The following is a 22,626-nucleotide window of genomic DNA, read 5'->3' on the forward strand; positions in this document are numbered from 1 at the left end:
AGAGATACCCATTTTCTTGCAAATAGGTTTAAGACCAAAAACAATTTCAAGTATTAATCTGAAACAGTGAAAGTCTTGAATCTAAGTATGTGGTATGACTATGGTTTTCCATCTAAATCTGCACTGAAAGACTGTCAGCTCTAATTCCCTCAGTACTTCCCAAACTGAAAGACATACATTATTAGGGGAGAAGAAAACCATAAATTCTAAGAAATACTATTTTAAATAGTGCTCACTGTGCACGTTATGTATGTCTAATAAATATTTTGGATTACCCAGATAATTATCTTTAAACCACATATACCAAACAATATCATCCAAGTAATGATGGCAAGATTGTGGGAGGGGGGATCAGAAGTAAATTTAAGTAACACTATGGTTCCACAGCAGTTTGAATAAGAGACTAATAGGTGATGCAAGGCACCAGATAGCATGAGTATCAAAAGAACTTCCACCAAAATAGACAATATCATATTAAAACAGTAGATGACTTAGTGTAAGCAAACGAAATTTAGACTTAAGCACTGCTCCATTAAATATTCAACAGAATTTGTAATATACTTTATACATTTATTTTAAAATGGGATCCTCCTGGAGACCCAAGAACTCTAGTTTTCTATTTGCAAATTATAAAAAATTAAGTTTAATATTTGTTCATTTTAAAAAACCTCTATTACTCCAGGTTAGGAAATTCTGTATTGAGTAAAGAACATAAATTGCTCAACATCTCAATTTCTGGCACTTGTCTCTCCTGCTGAATTAGAAGGAAAGGTGGGAAATAACCCCTTCCTATTATGTATTCTAATTCCCAGTGTCATGATTAGGGTAAAGTTATGTTAAATGAGCAGAATGATAAGAAAACATGGTCTGGATCTCTGCAACTGTTACAAGAAAGACATTAACTCTTTGTCTATTTATAAGCTTATAGTAAACAATTCCATCAGAACAAGCTTATCTCAGTTTTTAAAATTAAGCACTGAGGGGTTGGGGTTGTAGCTCAGTGGTAGCACACTTGCCTGGCACATGTGAGGCACTGGGTTGGATCCTCCACAACACACTTAAAAAAATAAATAAATAAGCCAGGAGTGGTGGCGCACACCTGTAATCCCAGCAGTCAGGAGGCTGAGCCATAAGAATCGCAATTTCAAAGCCAGCCTCAGCAATGGCAAGGTGCTAAGCAACTCAGTGAGACCCTGTCTCTAAATAAATACAAAATACGGCTGGGGATGTGGCTCAGTGGACTCAGTGCACATAAATTCAGTCCCTAGTGCCCAAAAACAAACAAGCAAATAAAAATAAAGGTATTGTGTCCATTTATAACTAAAAATATTTTTTAAAAAAGTAAGTACTAAGGGGCTGGGATGTGGCTCAAGCCTGGCATGCGCGGGGCGCTGGGTTTAATCCTCAGCACCACATAAAAATAAAGATGTTGTGTCCACTGAAAACTAAAAAATAAATATTAAAAAATTCTCTCTCTCTCTTAAAAAAGAAAAGGTAAGCACTGAATGTCAACCATGGCATTAAAGTTAATAATTAATCATATTCAGCAGAACTGAATTCTCTCACAAGCAAATGACAGAAATCCTCAGGATCTATCTATCTTAAATTTTATGGAAATTATGTGTTGTATTTAATATAGTCTAATTTTGAGAATGTGAAAATACTGCCATGTTGTGAGGGATTTTTTTTCCTGACATATGAATAGACAGACTACTATCTACAGTAATCTAGACCACAGTAAACAGTGAATTAGATGACAAAAAAGTGGATAGATACTGAATATATTTAAATTGCCATGACATTTGGACTTTCTGGCTTCAAAACTGTAACCTAAAAAAAATCCTCTTTTCTTTTTAAGTTTAGAAAAAAAATGAGGGGCTGGGGTTGTGGCTCAGTGGTAGAGTGCTTGCCTAGCATGCGTGAGGCACCGGGTTCAATTCTCAGCACCACATAAACAAACTAAATAAACAAAATAAAGGTACTGTGTCCATCTACAACTTAAAAAAATATTTTAAAAAATGGTTTTGAAATGCATGTTAAACAAGTAAGTTTGTCAAGTTAAGACATATATAAGCCTAAAGAACAGAAGCAGGGGACAAATTCATAAATTTGCCAGCTGTTGTATAGATGGTATGTAGAGACAGAAATAAGATCCTAGGAAATGAATGCAATGTTAAAAGAATTCGAAGGATAACCAGACATGGTGGTAGACATCTATAATCCCAAAGACTGTGGCTGAGGAAGCGGGGAATGGAGGTAAGGGGTAACTCAGTGTTGGTAACAATTAATAGGGGAAATGGGGGCTGATTCAGGAGAAAATAAAATGATAATACCTTAAGGACATTTCCCCCTCCTCCACCGGTTCCTGTCTCTAGGGATTTTTCCCCCTATAAAGGGCTGTTAACGAATGCCTCCTGGGGAGATACTCTGGGCTACTCCTTTCCTCTCCAACCCAGGAACTCTACCTTTTGGCTCACCTCTTGGGAAGAGAGGCAATGAGAATAAAGGAATTCTAAAAAGTATAAAAGGGGCAGAACAGCCCCACTTCCTCGGATACCCAACTCCGGGCAGAAGTCTATCTCTGTTCTATCCTTTAAATAAAAATAGCTTGACACTCGTGCTTGCCTGTTTCTCGGATGTTCAATCTTCACATCTAGGGAAATGAAACTCAGCCCCAATTGATTCTCATGACCGGCATCATAGTGAGGATCATAAATTCAAAGCTAGCCTAACCAACCTGGCAAGACCCTATCTCAAAGTAAAAATAAAGAAAAGCTATGGTAGGTGTAGCTCAGTGGTAAAAGTACCCCTAGTACCATGGTACTAGTACCTCCAGTACCATGAGGTGGCAGGCAGGGGATTTGAAGGATTGATCACTAAAGCACTTAAAAGTTCTAACAGAGGATCCAGCAAATATCCCAAACTGATGTTGCCATTCCAACCCCTAATGTGACTGTATTAGGAGATTAATCCTTTTGGGAAGTATTTAAGGTTAAATGAGGTCGTAAGGGTAGGGTCCTAATCTGACAGAACTAGTGACCAAAAAACAGAGAAAAGGACTTGTGAGGACAGAGGGAGAAAGTAATCATCTGCAAGTCACAAAAAGATGGCTCACCAAATACCTACATGCCAGCACTCTAATCTTTGGACTTCAAAGCCTCCATAAACTGTGAGAAAATAAATCCGTTTTTTAAGCTACCCGGTCAATGGTTTCTTGTACAGAAGCCCAAGTATACTAATATATTACATAATTGAAAACCATTTTTAAATAACAACGAAAAATAAAAAACAACCACCTCTGCCTGATCCCAACTTGACAGCTTTTTCGGAGTGGCACCAGGAGTCTGATCAGCTGTTTGATCCCAACGGCGTTTTCGTTTTGAGGGAGGCTGGGATGCTGCTGCTCCATTGACGACTTTTAGTTCTCCAGCTTTAGCTTTTTCTGCTAACTGTTGCCTAATTTCTCTCTGAAAAACATTTGAAAAAGCAGAAAACATTTATCTTTAAAATGCTTTCATAAGGGTTGGGGTTGTAACTCAGTGGTAGAGCACTTGCCTAGCATGTGTGAGGCACTGGGTTCGATCCTCAGCACCACATAAAAATAAAGGTATTGGGGCTGGGGATGTGGCTCAAGTGGTAGCGCGCTCGCCTGGCATGCGTGCGGCCCGGGTTCGATCCTTAGCACCACATACAAACAAAGATGTTGTGTCTGCAGGAAACCAAAAATATATATATATATTAAAAATTCTCTCTCTCTAAAAAAAATTAAATAAATAAAGGTATTATGTCCATCTACAACTAAAAATTTAAAAATTCTTTCATGAGCCCAGGGAGGTGGCATATTCCTATAATCCCAGTCAATTCAGGAGGCTGAGGTGGGAAGATCACAAGTTTGAGGCCAGCCTCAGCAACTTAATGAGACCCTGTCTCATAATAAAAGGGACAGGAATTAGATCAATGGTAAAGTGCCCCTGGGTTAAATCCCCAGGGGGAAAAAACAAAGAGTGTTTTTAATTGTAGAGTGTTTGCATACCATACATGAGAATGTGGGTTAGATCCCCAGCACTGCCCAAAAACAAACAAACAAAAAATCAATTTATTTTAATGCCATTAATACAATCATTTCCATTTAATATACTACTTTATACTTTGTTCACTTTACTTTTTCTTACTTGTTATTACCATTCCTTATTCTAACTCTTTTTTTGTATTTCCAGTTTTACAAAATGCCTTTCTTCCTACACAAGCAAACACTGAATTTTAACATATAACACCTTGCTTTACATATAGTTAGTTCAGCAAAATCTCAAGTCAAAAGTGGGAACCAAAACACTTTCACTGAAGAGTAAGTTTTTAGCTGGGGAATGTAGCTCAGTGGTACAGTGCTTGCCTAAGCATGTACAAGGTCCTGGATCTGGTCTTAAGCACTACATAAAATGAAAAATTAGGGCTTTTTAAAACTCTCATAAATAGCAATTGACACTCTGCAACAAAACAGACAGATGGTAAAAAATGAAAATATCAAAATTATGTTTTACTTGGATCTGTAATTACATAAATCCTATCCTGATTTAGTCATAACAAATATTTAATTCATCCAGATTTTAAAATGGGTTTCCAGTACCCCATTTAAAAATCACATAATAAACAACTCTAAATATAACAAAGGCATGGAATTAACTATTAAAACAAAATGGACTTGGATTCAATTCCTAGGACTGCAACACAAACACACACACACTCACACACACACATCATTTATTCAAAATTCTCCATCCATATGCAAACTGAATCTTGTGGGAAAATTAGCGATTTTTTCAAGAATAACATGACCATCTGGCCTTTCCCTAACATAATGGCTTTAGAGGCATATCATTAACCTTTTCTCTCTCATACATCCACTCATAGATAGATATACACATTCACAGCCAAAAAGTCCTGGATGAGAAAAGGACATAGAAATATGAAGATTAATTTGAACAGTGATAGAATTGGGAGTCATTTTTTTTCATTTTAATTTTCATTAATACTACTAAAAATATTATTTGTATAGCAACTAACAAAATGAGAAATATGAAAGCCTCTCAATCTCAATTTTCTTTACATTCTTTTACAACCATTAAAATATGAGGCAGGTTCACATACCTCTTCTTTAGTCAAATGCTGTTCTCGCATTACATCCATATAAGTCCTAGCATTCATTTTAGGATCAGGGGTCTTCCCTCCTGCAGAAAAGAACAGCAACAGGACAAGAGTACAATAAATAAAAAATAATTAGGTTCAAATGATTTATCTGCCCTGCTCTAATGTTATGTTATTCCAAAATCATTTAATTTATTTTTTGATAGAAAAACTTTAATAATTATACATCTTACTTTTTATTGAGTTTGCTGATCAATTTAACCTGTTTGAACACAAACATATCTACAGCAGTTTAAAACAAATACTTTAATGCATATAAAAACAAAATGACAGCACAGTTTAGTCTTCAGAAGTGATGGGTTCCTGGGTTGCTAATCCGGAATACGTACACTTTCGTGCCTTTGTCTCCATCAGCAGTTCTGACTTCAAGCAGCAGAATAGAAGCCTAGAAAATTATCTCTTTACCATTAGTAACACTTTGGAAAGATATTTATATTCAAAACATTACCTGTTGCAAGCTGTTAAAATCCTGACTACAAATAACTATGACTAGACAAGTTCTTCATACAGTGTTCTAAAATATTTGTAGTTTAGAAAATCTGATTTTTAAAAATATACCTATAATCTTATTCTGATGTCACGTTACTAAAAAGGGCTTCGTGTTTTTAAAAGTTTCCTTGACCCAGAAACATTTTTCTTAGAAACTATAAATTACAACTGGAAACATTATTTAAAATACATTACTTCTACCAGTTTTTAATGATGCACACAGAAGAAAAGTGCTGTACAAAGAGATGTGTTAGTCTCTTGGTTAAAGTTTCAGCATTTGCTTTTCAAACTTTGAAATATCTTAAAGAAGCCCAAATAGTACATTATAAGATTCATAGAGGCACACTATGCTTCAGAAATGTGATAATTAGCTATACAAGAAGTATAGCATCATAACTTAGGATAAAATAATAAAATTCTAAGACATTTCCTAAGCTGAAGATCATGCCCAATTGGCAGTGTCATTCTTTCTGACACTAGTTCTGATAAGACTTCCTTTGGAATACTTTTTCACCATAATCTAGAGAGGATGTGTTGAACTGCACCCTTAAGAATGCAGACAGGACTGGCATATAGCAGTACTGCTGTAGGAAAGAAATTAAGGACAGTTAGTATGGGCCTGTGAATTCTGACATACATGTTTAAATCAATTACAATTATGCAAGTAAAAAAAAAGAATATCCCTACTAATTCATGCAGGCTGAAAATCTAATTTGTAAACCTGCAGCCAAATCTAATTTTAAGAAACAGGCACCTAATTTTGACTGTGAAACTCAACTCACCTGAGGAAAGCTTCCATCAGGCTCACTATGCCCCTTGTGCTGACTTGCACACTAAAATTAGCAAAACAGACTCCAACTATTAAAAATATCAAAGTCTTTGTATACATACTTTTGTTTTAACTTAGGTATGCTTAGAGCAAAGCAGGAGCATTTACTAAGCTATATTTAGAACAATATGGGGGGAGCTCTAGTGTGAGAAACAGTTTCTCAAAAGTAACAATCCTAAACTCTAGAATTTGGAATGAAAACTTTCAATAATTTGAAAGTATATTGAGCAGAAAAACACATTTGTTCAAAGTATAGAAAGAGTACCCAAAACAAAAGTAAAAGAAAAACCTTTAACCCTTTGCGTTTCTATGGCATTGGCTCATTATTTTCTTGTCCTTCTACCTGGAAAGAAAACTTGCATTATAAAGATGAAGAATATGGCATCTGTGACTTCAACCAAATCTACACAAATCTATAATAAGGGGGATTTTAAAAAAGAAAAGCAAATTCATAAGCATGCCAAAAAAAATCAAAGGGCTAAAGACAACTTAATACAAATAAATTTCTGAATACTTATAGAAAAGTGGGAAAGAATTACCATCTGCAAAAGGATCAAGACGCTCTGGGGAAATTATCATGGTCCTCCTGTGCTTTTTGTATTCATCTTCCCGGTCTGCAATCTTTGGAGGCCGGTGCTCAGCAAATGGGTCATACTAAAAAGACATAAATCTCACTTAAAACTCACTTCATTAAATAACCAAATAGAATATCATACACAAAAACCATAGCATTATAAAACACAAGGTTTAATACATGACTACTGATGAAAGAAATAGTCTCTAACATTTCATAAATCTTAATATGGAGAAACAAGGCATAGGGAAATTGTGTGTGTGTGTCTGTGTGTATACACAAATATATGTATCTCCACATTTTCACAGTTCAATGCTTCCAAAAATGATTACCTTTCCAAAATAAACTAGGTGTTACTTCTAAATCAACTCTACTTAAAAACATTTTAAGAATTGATTCCTAAAGTGTATTGGCTTCCATAGAAATTCAAACATTCACTTTTCTTCAGCAGAATAAACTAGGGTTTTAAAAAAAATAAAAAAGGTCACCTGTTCTGTTGACTGTGGTATATCATTAAGCAATGCCACAGGGGCATGATATCCTGGCTTCTTCTGACCAAGCAAACTTGTAGATGATGAGTAGTCATCGTCATCCTGCAATGAAATCCCCAAAAATAAAACAAAGAACTTAAAAATTAGCATAATGAAATTTTAATTTCAAATTTGGCAGCTAAAAACAGCTTATTTGAAAATTTTCCTATTTCCTTAATTTTTTTGACTATTGTTTTTAAACAAAGGTTTGTTTTGTGGTCACAAAATAAGAAGTAATTTTAAATGTATTTGTTTCCTTAATAATATATTTAATAAACAGTACACTGTCACATACTAGTTAGTCTCAATTGTAAAAAAAGCAACAGCAGGTACTTCTGAAGATCTTAAGGCTTCTTATTTTTTATTTAAAAACGAAAGGACAACTTTCCCCTTAATTTCTGGAACATATAGCCATTACTCTCTTACCATCAGACTATGAGAACTCAGAATGCTAGTCCCTTGATTGGCTTCTAGAAAATTTCACCTTTGGTATTTTTAAATTTCTTTCAAGGAAAAGAAAAGGCTCAAACTGCTAAGTAAAACATGACCTGAATTTCATAATAACTAGTTTGACTAATTAGTTTGAGCATCTAAACACATAAAGTCTGTTACAAAAATCACACAAAAGAATGGCTGGAAGGGCTGGGGTTGTGGCTTAGTGGTAGAACACTTGCCTAGCATGTGTGAGGCACTGGGTTCGATCCTCAGCACCACATAAAAGTAAATAAATAAAATAAAGGTATTGTGCCCACCTATACCTAAAAACATATATATTAAAAAAAAAAAAAACAGCAGCTAGAAATTTAATCCCATCTATATGTTTGGGATGGTGGGATAAAATATAAGCTTCATAAAATATATTTTTAAAAATAGTGATAATATTTTCATAACGAGAGGTTGTCATTCTCCAAAATAACCAAAAAAAATTCAAAAAGCCTATGACTATTCATGTTTCTTGCTTTCTCATGGGGAGGGAGTTAATCAGGGGAGGAGGAAGCTTGCTCTTATAGAATTTGTAACTTACATCTTCAAGTTCAGTTGCAGCAATTGATGTCACATATCCAGCAAATCTGCTATCACTTCCACCATAAATTTCCTGGTCATAATAACCAGTGGAATCAAGGCCCACTCCTTGAGCTTCATCAAGAGCTGCCTTCTTGCCTTGAATTTCTCGAATCTGTGCTTCAATATCTATAAGACAGAAAACAGAAACGCTCTTAATTTCATTTTTCCAAAAAGGTATCAACATAATGCAGATATTTAAAATAACTGCCACATATAATGGGTAAATATGATTGTACCAAGCACATAATACATTTAATACATCTCCTCACCTCAACAAACTAATGCAAAGAGCTGTTTACTATCTCAACAACTGCAAATTATCCTCACCCTTAGAATGGACTGCCAAAAATATTCATAAATTATTGAATTTTAAACCTTTCTCACTGAAAGATTGATGTTATTGATATTGATTAGGAACCCAGAACTACACTCAAGATTTTACTTTTTCCCCCGTTTTTGAATGCTGGAGATGGAACCCATGGCCTTCCACACACGATACAACTGTTCTACCCCTGAGCTACAGTCCCAGCCCCCACTCAATGTTATTTAATCTCAACACTACCAAGGATGTAAACACAACAGTACTGAGCTGGGTGCAGTGGTATACATCTGTAGCTCCATCTACTGGGGAAGCTGATCACTTGAGCCCAGGAATTCATGGTCAACCTAAGCAAGAAAGTAAGACTATCTAAAAAAGCAAAAGTGCTGTGGAGAGTTATTCAAACTTGAATTACAACAAAATCACCTACAGATTTTATTTAATGTGGTAGCCTGGGTCAGACCCAAGTGTCTGCATTTCTAACAAGATCCCTCCCCTCATGTAATGTCCTGGTCAGCTGGAACCAAACTCTGAATAATAATACAGGAGCAGTCTAAATTCTTTAGCATGGAGTTCAGGGCTGCTGTGGTTTGGTTATCATTTGTCCCCTGAAGATTCATCATGTACTTAATGGAGGCTTGGTCTCCAGTGTGGCAGTGCTGAGATGGTAGAACTTTTTAAAAGGTGGGGACTAGAGGAAGGTTATTAGGGTAGCAATGCCCTAGAAATTAATTAACATTGGTCTCACAAAGTAGGTTATTTCTCCAGAGTGGGTTGTTTTAAGAGACCATGGCACCTCCCCAACTCTCTCTTGCTTGTCTTGCCATGCAATCTCTTCCTCCTAAACATAATTCATGATGCTAGGCACCATGTTGTGATATAGCCACAAGACCCTCACCAGAGGCTAAACAGATGGGTGTATTCAATCCAGAACCTTTACCTTCTAATACTGTAAGCTAAATAAACCCTCTTTACTGTGTAGAATACCCAGCCTCAGGTGCATTGTTATAAAAATAAAAAACAAAGACAACAGCCCTACATGATTTGCCTGCAATCAACAGCTCCTTAGTTTTGTGATTAAGTTTAATTAAGCTCTGGAATCAAAATGTCTCCCTTCAAATAATGGCTCTCTCTACTAATTAATAATTAACTTAATCTATGAGTATAGTTTTCTACAACATAAAAAAATTTAAGGATTAAATGAGACAATAAACATAAATGCTTAAGTACTCAATAAATGAATTAACTCTTGTTACATCTTATCCTTTTTTTAATGTTTCTTTTAGTTGTAGTTGCACACAATACCTTAATTTATATGTAGTGCTGAGGATCGAACCCAGGGCCTCACACATGCTAGGCGAGCACTCTAGCACTGAGCCACAACTCCAGCCCCTATATTTCATCCTTTAAACACTTAAGCCATCGGTCTGATATTTAGATGATGCATATCTGAGACCAAAGGTGTAGCTCAGTGAAAGAACACTTGCCTAGCATGAGCATGGCCCTGGATTTGATCCTCAGCACCACAAAACTAAACAACAACAAAAAAAAACCCTCAAAAACAAAAAACACATCTGGTGAATGAAGCATCAATTTTTCTCAATTGCTTTCCAAACTTCCCCCAATTTTTATTTATTCATTTATTTCAGTGCTGGGAATCAAAATCAGGGACTTGTAAGCAAGCTACTGTTGAGTTATACCCATCACCCCACTCCACCATACTTCTCCATCTATTATTATTCATCAATTGTTTCTGTATGAGATAAAACAAATGTATGTGTATATGTAAATTTTGCAAAAACATTTAAAACTAAGTTACAAAGGGGATGGGGTTGTGGCTCAGTGGTAGACTGCTCGCCTTGCATGTGCGAGGTTCTGGGTTCAATCCTTAGCACTACATAAAAATAAATAAATAAATAAAGGTACTGTGTCCAACTACAACTAAACAATAAATATCTTTTTTAAAAAACTAAGTTACAGATTTTACCCTTAAAGATTTCTGCATATATTTCCATGTTTAAGACACTGTCCTACATAACCACAACAGCATTCACTTTGATCTCCCCAAATGCCCTAGCAGCATCCAAGATTAGAGATGATTTTGTTTTATGTTTTTTGTTTTTAAATCCACAATCCAGTCAAGAACCAGGCACTAAGCCAGGCAGAGTAGCACATGCCTGTAATCCCAGTTATTAAGGAGGCTGAGGCAGCAGAATCACAAGTTCAAGACCTGCCTCAGTAACTCAGTGAGATCCTATCTCAAAACAAAATAAAAGAACTGGAGATGTAGCTCAGCTGGTAGAGCACCCCCAGGTTCAATTCCCTGTCCCACAAACAAAAGAACCAGGCATTGCATTTTGTTGTCATTTTCTTTAGTCTTCTTTAAATATAAGACTAGTTTTCCATCCAGTTTTCGCCTGATCCTGTGTGATACCAGGTAACTTTAAATTACAAATTAATTTTGTTTTGATAACTTAATAATACATAGATGTATAAATAAATAAGTTTCTACTGCAAATTATTTTTTTTTAGTTGTAGTTAGACACAATGCCTTTATTTATTTTTATATGGTGCTAAGGATCGAACCTAGCACCTCCCAGAACCGAGCACTCTACCACTAAGCCACAACCCCAACCCCTGCCAATTATTTTTTAATATTTACTTTTTAGTTATAGATGGACACAATATCTTTATTTTATTTGTATGTTGTGCTGAGGATCAAACCCAGTGCCTCACTGCTAGGTGAACACTCTACCTCTGAGCCACAACCCCAGCCCTGCAAATAATTTTTTTAAGGCCTAACAAAGAGTCACAATTCTTGCTAACCCTTTGTCCAACTGAATTAAGCCCCCTTTGATACCAGGCACTTTTAAAAAAGCTCATTCACTAGCTGCAAGAATCAAATGATTCTTGGCATTATGTAGCTGTCCAGTCCCATTCCCCCCAGCTAAAAAAAGAAATCATCCTACAGTTCCTTAAGATGGTTGTGGTAAAGAAGAAAATGGGGGCTGGGGATGTGGCTCAAGTGGTAGCGCGCTCACCTGGCATGCGCAGGGTGCTGGGTGCTGGGTTCGATCCTCAGCACCACATAAAATAACATAAACATGTTGCATCCACCAAAAACTGAAAAATAAATGTTAAAAAATTCTCTCTCTTCTCTTTAAAAAAAAAAGAAGAAAATGTAACAACTTTATTCAGTCCAAGGCACAGGTGGGCCACATTTCCCCTTACGAAAAGGAGCAGGAGCAGTTTTAAGGAATTCAAAGTAATGTAATAGGTTTACTGCCAAACTCAGCAGCCTCAGTTTGTTTTATAATCAGATCTCAAAATTCTTACAGTGTGTCACATCACCATCTCCACAGGTATTACTTTTTTCCTTGCGTCTCATCTCTCAAAACCATTACAACAGGGCTGGGGCTGTAGCCCAGTAGCATGTGCCTGGCATGTGTGAGGCACAAGTCTCAGCACCACATAAAATAAATAAAGGTATTGTGTCTATCTATAACTAAAAAAAAAATTACAACAGGCAGGCAGAACTACTTCACTTGGGTAGGTGATTCCTTTTGCCCTTGTCTCTAATTTTGTTTCTGTTTAAAGTTTTTATTTATATGTAAATCAGTGGATGTGTAACCGATGTGATTCTGCAATCTGTATACGGGGTAAAAATGGGAGTTCATAACCCACTTGAATCAAAATGTGAAATATGATATATCAAGAACTATGTAATGTTTTGAACAACCAACAATAAAAATTATTAAAAAAAATTAAAAAATAAAAGTTTTTATTTAAGGGGGGGGCGTTGGATATTGGAGGTGTGTGTCAGTGGTGGAGCATGCACTTAATATGTGCAAAGCCCTGTATTCAATTACCAACACCAAATTTGAAAAAAAAAAAATTAAATCCCCATTTGCCCCTCTACCCACTTGTACCACTTTTTTATTCCCAGAGGAACAGAAACAAAAACACTCCAACATTAGAAAAACTGGCTAAAGGATAAGTGATAATTTACTCATTTTTTTTTTCCTTTCTAGAAAATCTGAGGCCTCCACATCCACCTGCAACATGCACATACTATTTTTAACTAAATGGATTGGGGGGCTTTGTTTTTAATGACTGAAAATGCTACTTTCATCAATATTCAGGCAGAAGACATGAATGGGTTAGTCAAGCCAGCCAAACAGTCTGCATTCTCTCCTCTACAGCATTACCACCTAAATCAAAATGACTTGATACACAAATTAAAAAGGTGAGGTCCTAGACCTGATGTACATTTAGACAGAACTTTCAACCGAAGAGCCCAGTTCATTAACAAACATCCCAGGAAACTACTTTACTTGGCCCTTCAACCCCTCCATTTCCAGCCCCAGCCCACCAAATATCCAATTTAAAATATAATTTTAAGGCTGGGATATAGCTCAGAGTTTTCAGTAACTAGCCTCTCTCATTTGGATAATATATTTACTCAGAAACTACCTTTATCTGCTGAATTTTACCTGTTTATTTTATGTACCTGCTAATAGCAAATTTCTAATTACAAAGGCTCATAAAACATTAAATAAGTGTGCAAAACCCATGTAAAGCACGATTTGTTTCCTATTAAATAAAAATTTAGTACAAAATTTCTTAGCCCAAGGTCTTCTGGAGCTAGAAAGTTGTTTGTAGTTAGTTAATTCTGAGGGGAATTCATTACTAAATTTCTACAGGCTACAAAGGTACATGTTTATATGAAATCCAGGCATTGTTTTCCTTCTCTGCTTAAAACCATGAATAAAAAATTTTAAAAAAAAGCCTAATGAGTTTTGTAATGCATCATGAACTGCTGCACATTTATACAGACATCTTATCCACATTATTAAGATATCAGATTCCTTGAAGCTCAGCAGCTTGTTGGGCAAGTTAACAGAATAATTAAAAACTAGAAAGCTCATTAATTATTTAATTAACTATGTGCCAGAATATCAAACATGATACACTCAAATATTTATAAGCAAACAGGTTTATGTCATTACTTTCATAAAAAAGGTAACCTTTTTTCTTCCCCTTTTGGTATCGTGGATGCTTAACCACTTGAACCATATTCCCAGCCCTTTTTTATGTATTTTTTTAGTTAAAGACAGGATCTCACTAAGTTGCTTTTTTTTAATTAAAGACAGGGTTTCACTGAGTTGCTAACTGCCTTGCTAAGTTGCTGAGACTGGCTTTGAACTCCCAATCCTCCTGCCTGAAGTCTCCAGAGCCAGGTGAAATAAGGTAACTTTATATCTTAAGTTTCACTTTCAAGATACTAAGTAGAAGAGGTAAAGCAATGGAAGGACATTAAAATCGGAGCTATGGGTTACAAAGTTCATTAGGTTTTGCCCTGTATTTTCCTGTATATTAAAATATTTCATAATAAAAAGGTAACTTTTCACCAGGCACAGAGACAAACGCCTGGTATCAGCAGCAACTCAGGAGGTCAGACTACACAGCTAAGCAAAACCCTGTCTCAAAATAAAAAATAAAAAGGGGACATAGCTCAACAGTAGAAGGCCCCTGGGGTTCAATCCTCAGCACAAAACAAAACAACAACAAAAAAGGTAACTTTCCCTGAGTCTGAGGCTGGCCTCAGCAATTTAGCAAGATCCTCTCAAAATAAAAAGGGCTAGGGATGTAGCTCAGTGAGTGGTAAAGCAGCCCTAGATTCAATGCCCACTACTGCTAAAGGCGGGCGGGGGGTCATTAAGAACTTCTATCCCCCATCCATGCCAGCAAAGGCTTATAAAATTCCACTTGAAACTTTATGAACATTTCTGGGATAGGAAAAAGAAAGTTGTCTTTAACTCCGTATTTTCAACGTTAACAACCAAATTATAGCTACTGGTGTTAAGTATTCCTGTAGTTTCTTAAATATGAAAATGCTAATCTCTCCCTACTTCAATTTTGACCAAAATAAAACAAATCCACTGTTCCAGCCTAAACCCATTCCCTTAGGACTCCCTGTAATCCAACACATTCATATGTGAAGACAAAAAAAGATATATATATATATATATATGGATACTCCGCTAAGTGACTGGGCAAGAGGAGAACTGGACCTCTTAGTGGCCACATATAAATAACAACTGCCAAGAGCTAGCACTTTAACCCATCTGAAACCATAAATGTGCCTATCACCATATTACTGTATATATCAATACTTTTGCTACTGGGGCTGAGGATGTGGCTCGACTCAGTGGTAGAGCATGAGCTGTGCACAAAGCCTTTGCTTGATCCCCACCACTGCAAAAGGAAAAAATAAGTTTGTGCCTTTTTATTAACAAGTAGTATTTCATATATCATAGTGTTTATCTTCTAGTAGAAGTAGATTTATTTGCAATCTGAAATGATTACAAATAAGATTGCTATAAATATTCTACACCGGTATATGTGAACATGGTTTTTATCATCACTTAGATAAAATCTTAGGGAATGGCATTGCTGGGTTCTATTCTAAGAAAATGTTTAATCTTGTAAGAAACAGGCCTTTGGGAGGTTTATATACACAAGATTAAGACAAGAGCTGAAGTACTCTACATAACAAAGGAAGAATTTTGAACGATGAAATGGAGAAGAGGAAAGAGGAGAGATTAGGGAACAAGATGAAGAGAAGCTGGGACAAGTTTAGATTATAAATTCCATAGTAATAAGGTGTTAGAAAGGGCGAGGCTTAAGGGAGTAGAATTATTTAACATGGATTTCTAAACACCTGACATCATTTTTAGTCCCTGCCCCAATACTCATCTCACCTCATCTTCAGTAAAACATACTAATTGGGAGTAGAACAGGGATACATGGTAGAACTCTTAGCTAGAAATTCTGAAATCATAAAAAGGAAGCATGAATAAATACCCAGTATGTCGCAGATTTAAAACCCCAAAACTGAAATTATGGGCAGTCCTTCAAATCCTGAGTTGTCATAGTCTAAGTGTAGTTTTTAAAAAACGACTTAAGACAAGTGAGGTGCATGGTACATTGCCTGTAATCCCAGCAGCTCTGGAGGCTGAGGCAGGAGGAGGCAGAGTTCAAAGCCAGCCCACCAGCCTCCGCAACTTCATGGGGCACTTAGCAACTCAGCAAAGTCTCCAAATAAAATATTAGAAAAAGGCTGGGGATGTGGCTCAGTACTTAAGCACCTCTGGGTTCAATCTCTGGTACCAAAAAACAAAAAAAAAAGTCTTAGACAACAGATCAAAGTAACAGTTAAGAACATGAGATTATGAGATTTTTATTCACCAAAGAACCTGCAAGAGACATGCCGAAGGCTTGAAGTAAACTGTCAAGAATAAGGTCTTTCTTCTAGTTGGCATGGTGGTGCACCTCTGTAATCACAGTAACTATGGACACTAAGGAAAGAGGATTGCAAGTTAGAGGCCAGCCTAGGCAACTTAGAAAGACCCTGTCTCAAAAAAAAAAGGGGGGGGGGGGCATCGGGAGCCAGACACAGTGGCACGTCTATAATCCCAGCAGAAGGATCGGAAGTTCAAAGCCAGCCTTAGCAACTTAGGAAGACCCTGTCTCAAAATAAAATAAAAATTAAAAAATAAGGTTGGGGATATGGCTCATTAAGCTCTCTGGGTTAAATCCCTGGTACCAAAAAAAAAAAAAAAAAAAAAAAAAAGGCCCAGTTTGTAGCTCAAGAGGCTGAGCACCACCCTTGGGTTCAATCCCTAGTACCAAAAAAGTAAATAAATAAAAGAATAAGGTCTTTCTTAAACTGCTACTCTGATTTTAAGATATGAATATCACTGGGCATCATTCAAAACTATTTCAGGTAGCAGATAAGCTGTTAGAAAAGTGTGAGAGTACGTTTATTGCCATTTAAATTACAGTAGGAGAGAAACCAGAATATGCAACCCCTTTGTTAGATTTCCTTCCCAAGGCTAGTACAAAATAAACCTGAAGTGTGATTTGAAAACTGTACTCATTCCTAAAAAAGATAATTTTCTTGGTGTTTCCCTTGTTTTGTAGGCCCCTGACATCTTTTTTTTTTGACACAATATTTTATTTATCTTTTATATTGTGTTGAGGATCGAAACCAGCACGCAAGCACTCCACAACAGAGACACAACCCGAACCCGTGTACGGCCCCTGACATCTTCACTGCAATAGTACTGAGCGAAATCTAGATGTTTTTATTGCTGTCTTTCCCCTTTCTCTCCCGACTATAGCAAAACATGGGACAAAGGTGTTGCAACAAATCAACTGCAAGGGGGAAATAAAAGGATGGGTGAGTAACCTATGGATTGAAAAGATTTAATAACAGATATATGAATCACAATCTACAGGCTTTATTGTTTTCATATTTTTCTGATTTGAACAGAAAAAAAAGTTTATAAGACAATGGGCAAAACTGAACACTAACTGGTTATTTTGTCATATTAATTTGAGATATAATAATGGCATTAATTTTTTAAATTTTCACATTTTAGAAATACATACTGAGATATTCACAGATGAAATGATATCTACGATCTGCTTTAAAATAATGGGCGGAATGCAACTCGAAATCTCACTATTATGTGTAATTACAATGCATCAATAATAATATATTAAAAACTAAAATTATATTGTATTTTAAAAACAGGTGAAAAGGACTAGTGGATGTATTAAACAAAATTGGCCCTAAATCTAAAATTCTGGTGAGAACCTGGGAGTTAATTTCATCATTCTCTGTACTTTTTCTCATATCTGAAGTTTTCAGTTTAAAAAAACTCTTTCCCGGGGGAATATGTGGGAGGCCAACCTTACGGGTGACTGAGTTACACTCCCCAGCTGGGTACTGAGGCGCTCAGTCACAGAAATGGGTGTGTCTTGCTACAGCCCCATGGGTGAAGCTATGCTCACCTGTTCCTTTGTAATACAACCCCTTGCCCTGTTTAGGATAGAATCTTCCATGGAAGTGCCTTGTGTGTGTCCCCTCCTCTTACTGTGCCCTTGGGTGTGGCCTACCCAGGTGTCAGTCAACCTGCTGACAGTGAACATCATGAAGATAGACTCAGCCCCTGAAACCTGACCCCTTGCCTCATTTAAATAGCTTCTCCTCAATAAAAGGGGTCAGCGCTGCTCTGGCTCTCTCTCTTTCTGTGGACCCTTAAGGTCAGAGGAGCCGAGACAGCAACCCCAAAGAAAAAGGTAAAAAACAAAACAAAACAAAACTCTTTCTCCCCCTTTTCTTTAGCATGACTTTCTTAAGTTCACCTCTTCCTTTCTTGGTTTTCTCCTGCATCATCCGGAAACCAAGGCCTCTGACCCCATGCCACAAAAAATAAAAACTTATATTCTCTTGAAATGGAATCCTCTATTAAACATAAATAGAATTTTTTAGCTTTTATATAATATCCTAAATCTTAAATGTTCTAACTTCTCTGAATCTCCCCCCGCCCCGGCTTTTTGGAGGGGGCTTCTGCTTCTGACATACTTTCAACTATCAAAAAATAAATACTCTGCTAGAAGGTACAGAAGACAGATGTTAATTAACAGCATTAATATGTTTATGGATAATCTAGGGGACTAGCATATTTGACTTCTCAATTCATTCAAAAATAGAATAGGCTGAGAGTATAGATAAGAAGTACAGAAACTGCCTAGCATGCATAGGCCCTGGATTCAATCCCCAAAACCACATTAAAAAACAATAGATTTCCCTTTCTCAAAATAATGATAATAAAATTACAAAAACTTTGCTGATATAAACATCTAATATTTTATCTGGGAATTATTTGACATCAAAGATATAACCGAAAACCCGCTGTTTGTATTTTAAAACTAGGACCTGGTGTGGAGCTACAACTCAGTTGGTAGAGTGCTTGCCTCACATGCACAAGGCCCTAAGAAGGACAGAAGGACGGAAGGACAGATGGAAGGGAAGGAAGGGGAGGAAGGGAGGAAGGGAAGAAAGGAAGGAAGGGAAGGAAGGGAAGGGAGGGAGGAAGGGAAGGAAGGGAAGAAGAAAGGAAGGGAAAGAAAGGAAAAATAAAAACTAAGACCTAAAGATCTAAGCTCTAAGAATTAAACTAAAATAAAAAACTTATTGAGGCTGGAGTTGTGGCTCAGTGGTAGAGCCTCACCTCTATGTGAGACCCTGGGTTCGATCCTCAGCACCACATAAAAATAAACAAAATAAAGATATTGTGCCCATGTATAACTTAAAAAATATTTTTAAAAAAACTTATGCCACTGATATAACTGTTAACTGCTTCCCAACAATTCTGGTTTCCCCTCCTGTGCCTTTTCTTCTATATCTCACATATGTCCCAGCTTATAGCATTTCTTCCTCCTTGATGCTTCTTCATTCCTTGTTTTCAATTTGGACAGTTATTCATTCATTCCTTCTATCATCTTGCAGTACTAGGAATTAAACCCACAGGCACTCTGCCACATAGCTATACCCCCAGCTCTTTTAATTTTGAGACAGGGTGTCCCCTAAATTGTCCAGACCAGCCTTGAACTTGTGATCATCCTCTCTCAGATTCCCAAGTATCTGTTTTTTCGGGTCACCGTACCTACCTACCAAGCAGGATTATTTTTGATGCACTATTTGCTGTTTATTACATGTTATAAGACAGCTCTCAGATGTTAAATTCACTGACCCCTTTTTGAGTGTCCCTCCATAAGTGAAATCTATTTTTATCTAGCCAGAAACAAGTGGTGACCAAGTATTTCCCAAACATAAGACTTTTGGGGAGGAGATAGGAATGGGAATTGAACCCAGAGGCACTCTAGCATTGAACCCTGGCCTTTCTAATTTTTATTGTTAGACAAGGTCTTGCTAAATTGCCCAGCTTCTGGAGTTGCTGGGATTACAGGTGTGTGCCACCACATTCAGCTTCAAATGAGATTTTTAAAAGACATCCCCCCCCCCAAAAAAAAAAAACAGGAAATGTATTCTGCAACCCAATTCTCAGGCTTTTCATTAAACAAAATCCAAATAAGACAACTAACTATAGTGTAAATTATTTTACTCAACACTATAGAAAATACTGGAAAATCGATTCTTAAACAATTAGTTCTACAGGAAGAAAAAAGTCTTTCTAAACCTGTAAGCAAATTTTACTTTCTCCTTTTAATTTTTACTAGCAATATTCACACCAAAAATCTGTAACCAAGACAACAACTAAATAAAGGAAAACAAAAAATCACAGCAAGATTCAGAATAATAAAACTACTTATTCCAGTCATTCCTCAAGCAAAGAATTAAGGAAGAAACTTTTTCAGCTTTGTGGTAACCCAAATTTTCCAATTCAAGGAACTAATGGTAAAACAAGCCAATATATGGAATTTTTTGCTAAACCATCTTTCCCCTTCCAAAACAGAGCAGTGAGTGGTTTTCTTTGTGTATAAAATCAGCTCAAATACTGCTAGATGCACATAAATTTATTTTTTTGGTAATGCTGGGACTTGATCCCAGCACCATATGCATGCTAGGTAAACCACTCTACCACAGCTACACACCCAACCCAATTGTACACACTCAACACAAGTTAACATGCAGAAAAGGCCCAAAACATTTGATTTGAATAAGTCTAGCTCTTTTTATCTTTCAACACTGTAAAGTATAAACCTCCCTGACCAGGGTAAAAATTAATCAAGTTGATTAAAGAGGATGTGAAGGCTGATCCTAATAGAAATATTTGTAAAGGCTATGACAAGCTGGTTGCGGTGACAAAACACCTGTATCCCAGCTACTCAGAACACTGAGGCAGGAGGATCGCAAATACAAGGCCAGCCTCAGCAAATTAGAGAGACCCTGTCTCAAAATAAAAATAAAAAGGGTTGGGAATGTGGTTCAGTGCTTAAGCACCCCTAGGTTCAATCCCAGGAACTTAAAAAAAAGGCCGTGACAGTAAGGAGGGAAAAAAAAAAAGTTTCTGCATGGCTCAATGATGGGAATAGCCTACGAAAAAAACCATGCAGTAAAGTACTATTGTTGTACTATTTCAGTCTGAAAGCAGTATTTACTGACCTCCCAAGATGCAAGCACAAACAACTGATGCAGCCATTACTTTAAAAACATACTAGCTGAGGACATACACCTGTAATCCCAGAGACTCCAGAGGCTGAGACAAGAAGAACAAGAATTCAAAGCCATCCTCAGCAACCATGAGGCACTAAGCAACTCAGTGAGACCCTGTCTCTAAATAAAATACAAAATAAGGCTGGGGTGTGGCATAGTGGTTGAGTATCCCAAATTCAATTCCCACTACCTGCCCCCCTCCCCACCAAAAAAATACATACTAGAAGGTACAACAAAAGAAATGTCTTCACCAGCAACATTATTTAGGATGAAAAGATCAGATAATCTTTTTTTACTTAAAAAAGCAACATGATGAACTCCGAAGTAAAAATTAAGTATTATACAATTTTAAAAGTCGCTCTAGTGAGGTTCAAATCCAAGTCCTCCTCTCAAATAATCCAACAGCCTAAGAACGGTTGTTGCTCTGCCTTCCTTTAATCCATCCTTCACCCCACAACTGGTGACTTTCTGGAGCAAACTTACATGGGAGAAGGAAAAGGGAATTTTATTTTCTAGTTATTGGAAAGCCAAAACCAAACCTTGCAGTGTTCAAAACCTACAAAAAATTGATGCTAACTCAACATTTCTCCCTTTCAATTCAGGAGTTTCCCAGTACATAAATAAGTCTGGTTCTCATCTATCCAAGCCAAAGAGAAGTAGCAAAGCCTACCAAAGATAAATTTAAATGCCCTCTTTAGGGCTGTGGATGTAGCTCAGTGGTAGAGTGCCGGTAGGTTCAATCCTCAGTACAGCCTTTAAATAAAAAAGTTTATTAACTATTTGTGCATGTATCAAGCCCTGAGGATATCAGGGCATAATTCCCATATGCAATAATCTCGAAATAGAAGGAAAAAAAATAACAGACTGCTAAGTAAACATAATAAACATTTATACTAAGACCTACAGTAGCACAACCTTTAAAAAAGAAAGCAAGAAATTAATTCTACTCAAAGTTATCGAAGTGACTTAATAAAAATAGACTTCTCAAGGAAAATGCCAAGACAAAAGGAGCAAGAAGCCATGTAAATATGATATGTACTTGTAAAAACGTATCACTCTGATCTATCTATCCCACAGTAATGAACAATAAATATCTTGCTTGCAAACAGTAATCAGATACTAAAACCAAATCTTCCAATATCTTCTTTTGCACACTTAATTCGCACTAATAATCCCAAATAAAATGGCAATTTTGGCCAAAAAATGCAATCCACCAAGGCGTTTAGCCGGTTTCTAAAATGTAGGGAAACTGGTAACTCCTTCTGATTTTCCTGACCAAGGGTATGTTATAGTTAAGAAACCAATAAACAAGTAATCAAAGCTACAAAGTGCCCTCATAGGAATAATCTACCCCAGAATAAACAAAAATAGCAACATCGTCCTATTTTCTAATCAGTTTGCAAAAGATACATTAAAACGGTCCTTAAGACAAATAATAAGGCTTAAGAACACTTGTAGGTTTAAAAAGTGTTGGATTTTCAGTTCCTCAGGATATCCCAACTATTCAAAGACATTCAACTTCTGGTCCTAACCAATCTTTCCAGATTCATCTACTGATTTTCTCCTTGCACCCTCTTTTCTTGCCAG

General features: G+C 36.5%; 1 protein-coding gene across 5 annotated transcripts in view; it reads right to left on the reverse strand.

The window, feature by feature from the left end:
* Window positions 1-22,626, reverse strand: part of Sf3b1 (splicing factor 3b subunit 1) — a 71,714-nt gene that overhangs the window by 16,868 nt on the left and 32,220 nt on the right. For 2 of the 5 annotated variants that reach the window (XM_046447301.2, XM_046447303.2), the window contains 5 exons: window positions 8,649-8,815; window positions 7,583-7,687; window positions 7,060-7,174; window positions 5,146-5,225; window positions 3,297-3,467 (listed from right to left, as the gene is read on the reverse strand). In XM_046447301.2, the coding sequence (XP_046303257.1) occupies window positions 3,297-3,467; window positions 5,146-5,225; window positions 7,060-7,174; window positions 7,583-7,687; window positions 8,649-8,815 (638 nt within the window). Of the gene's footprint in view, window positions 1-3,296; window positions 3,468-5,145; window positions 5,226-5,531; window positions 7,175-7,582; window positions 7,688-8,648; window positions 8,816-22,626 lie in introns of those variants that run through there. The other 3 variants (XR_006852264.2, XR_009227049.1, XM_046447302.2) reach the window with 3 other exon arrangements.

Source organism: Marmota monax, unplaced genomic scaffold, assembly GCF_021218885.2.
Source record: "Marmota monax isolate L192 unplaced genomic scaffold, Marmota_monax_Labrador192_F-V1.1 WCK01_AAM20220418_F8-fsc00007, whole genome shotgun sequence".
NCBI classification, from domain to species: Eukaryota; Metazoa; Chordata; class Mammalia; order Rodentia; family Sciuridae; genus Marmota; species Marmota monax.